The sequence below is a fragment of the Trichinella spiralis genome (assembly GCF_000181795.1).
Source record: "Trichinella spiralis strain ISS 195 chromosome Unknown Scfld1077, whole genome shotgun sequence".
NCBI lineage: Eukaryota > Metazoa > Nematoda > Enoplea > Trichinellida > Trichinellidae > Trichinella > Trichinella spiralis.
Genome location: NW_003528016.1, coordinates 1 through 1,490, shown reverse-complemented (window position 1 = coordinate 1,490; position 1,490 = coordinate 1). Strand labels below are relative to the sequence as shown.

The 1,490-nt window shown below is 53.7% G+C and overlaps 2 protein-coding genes across 2 annotated transcripts; both read right to left on the bottom strand.

The window, feature by feature from the left end:
* Window positions 1–240: 240 nt before the first annotated feature.
* Window positions 241–684, bottom strand: Tsp_15821 (phosphoglycerate mutase family protein). The gene has a single exon (XM_003370261.1). It carries the CDS (start codon window positions 682–684, stop codon window positions 241–243), a length of 444 nt encoding a protein of 147 aa, XP_003370309.1.
* A 133-nt stretch (window positions 685–817) lies between these two features.
* Tsp_15820 (hypothetical protein) lies at window positions 818–1,180 on the bottom strand. The gene has a single exon (XM_003370260.1). It carries the CDS (start codon window positions 1,178–1,180, stop codon window positions 818–820), a length of 363 nt encoding a protein of 120 aa, XP_003370308.1.
* Window positions 1,181–1,490: the final 310 nt, after the last annotated feature.

Sequence of the window (1,490 nt, the reverse complement as noted above, 5' to 3'; positions counted from 1 at the left end):
TGGGGAGACTTATATTCAATTATTCGTTTTTCATGGAAAGACGGTAAATTCGAGCCGAACTTCCTTGGAAAGTACACGTTAGATGAACAGAGAACGGGTTCCAATCCTTTTTGACACCGATGCTGGATGATTAAGGAATTGCGTCCTCAGTTAAGGCTCATGTACCCCAGGCAGATACTTTTAGAATCTGCCCGGGGATCCATTCTGCTCAGCCACGGGCGAAAAGTGCGCTTATGTTTTTCAGGGAGCGTGACCAATGCAATCGGGAATCTGGAGGTAACGCATGCACGTAGCCAATAAGGAAAGCGAGGTCATCCCTAGGATATGGGGTAGGATCGTTCTTGAACAGTAAGTCAAGTCGATCGACTGGCAAGCCGGGAAGATGTTCATGACGGATGGCTCGAGGGTCCGGATCATCCACGAACTAGCCACGACAACGCGTCCCGGCATCGGATGCGCCTGGATCACGGCAAGTCCCCGGGAAGTACCACTGGAGGAGACAGTAGGGGAGGGACCTGAGACCGATAGCGGTGAGCTAGAAGCGTGCGAACGCGCTCTGATGGACAGAGCGGAGTGCTCCGCGCAGAATCGGCGGGCCCTACGCAACTTACTCCGGAGGTTCGGATAGGTCATTTCGTGCGGTGAGGGTGATCTCGGACGAACGAGTTTCGTCCAACACCGCATCGAGACCGGAGGGGCCTAGCAGGTGAAGCTTCCACCCCGTCGCCTTCCTCAAGCCCAGCGGGAGACAGTGGACCGCTTGATCAGGGAAATGCTGCACGCCGGGGTAATCGAATCACCCTCAGGCCCCTGGAGCTCACCGGTAGTGCTGGTCCGAAAGAAGGACGGCTCCCCGCGGTTTTGCGTCGACTATCGCAGGCTGAATGCACTGACGCGCGTCGACGCCCAACCCATCCCGCGCATAGACGATACGCTGGATGCGCTGGCGGGGGCCAAGTGGTTCAGCACCCTCGACTTGGCGTCCGGCTACTGGCAAGTCGAAGTCGCCGAAAAAGACCTGGAGAAGACAGCGTTTTCCACACCCCTGCGAATCTTCCAATTCCGCGTCATGCCGTTCGGGCTGTGCAACGCCTCGGCGACGTTTCAGCGGTCGATGGTAAAACCGCTGAAGGGATTGACGTGTGAACACATGCCTCGCCTTGCTTGACGATATCATCATTATTTGGGAGCACAGAAAAGAACATTTTGTAGCAGGTGGTAAGGGTGCTCTTTCCTGCTATGACAGAGGGGATCAATTACAGCTTCGATTAGTGGCCATTTCACCAGGCTTAGTGCATTTTTAAAGTGCCTTACCAGTCGAGAAGTGCCTTCTGACGGCTAAAACATTTAAAGCTTGATTGTAAACGAGGCAATCCACACGATAGAAGCTCAGAGCGATGCTGGATCGTTCTGCTTGATTTCTTAAGCTGCTCAAGCCCCTTATTTTTGTGAGTTTCCTAAGCAATGAAGGTATCGAAATAATTGCAGCC

Bases quoted from the DNA above. Each gene is read 5' to 3' on its own strand.
- Tsp_15821 (XM_003370261.1), bottom strand. From the start codon at position 684: ATGCGGTGTTGGACGAAACTCGTTCGTCCGAGATCACCCTCACCGCAC.
- Tsp_15820 (XM_003370260.1), bottom strand. From the start codon at position 1,180: ATGATGATATCGTCAAGCAAGGCGAGGCATGTGTTCACACGTCAATCC.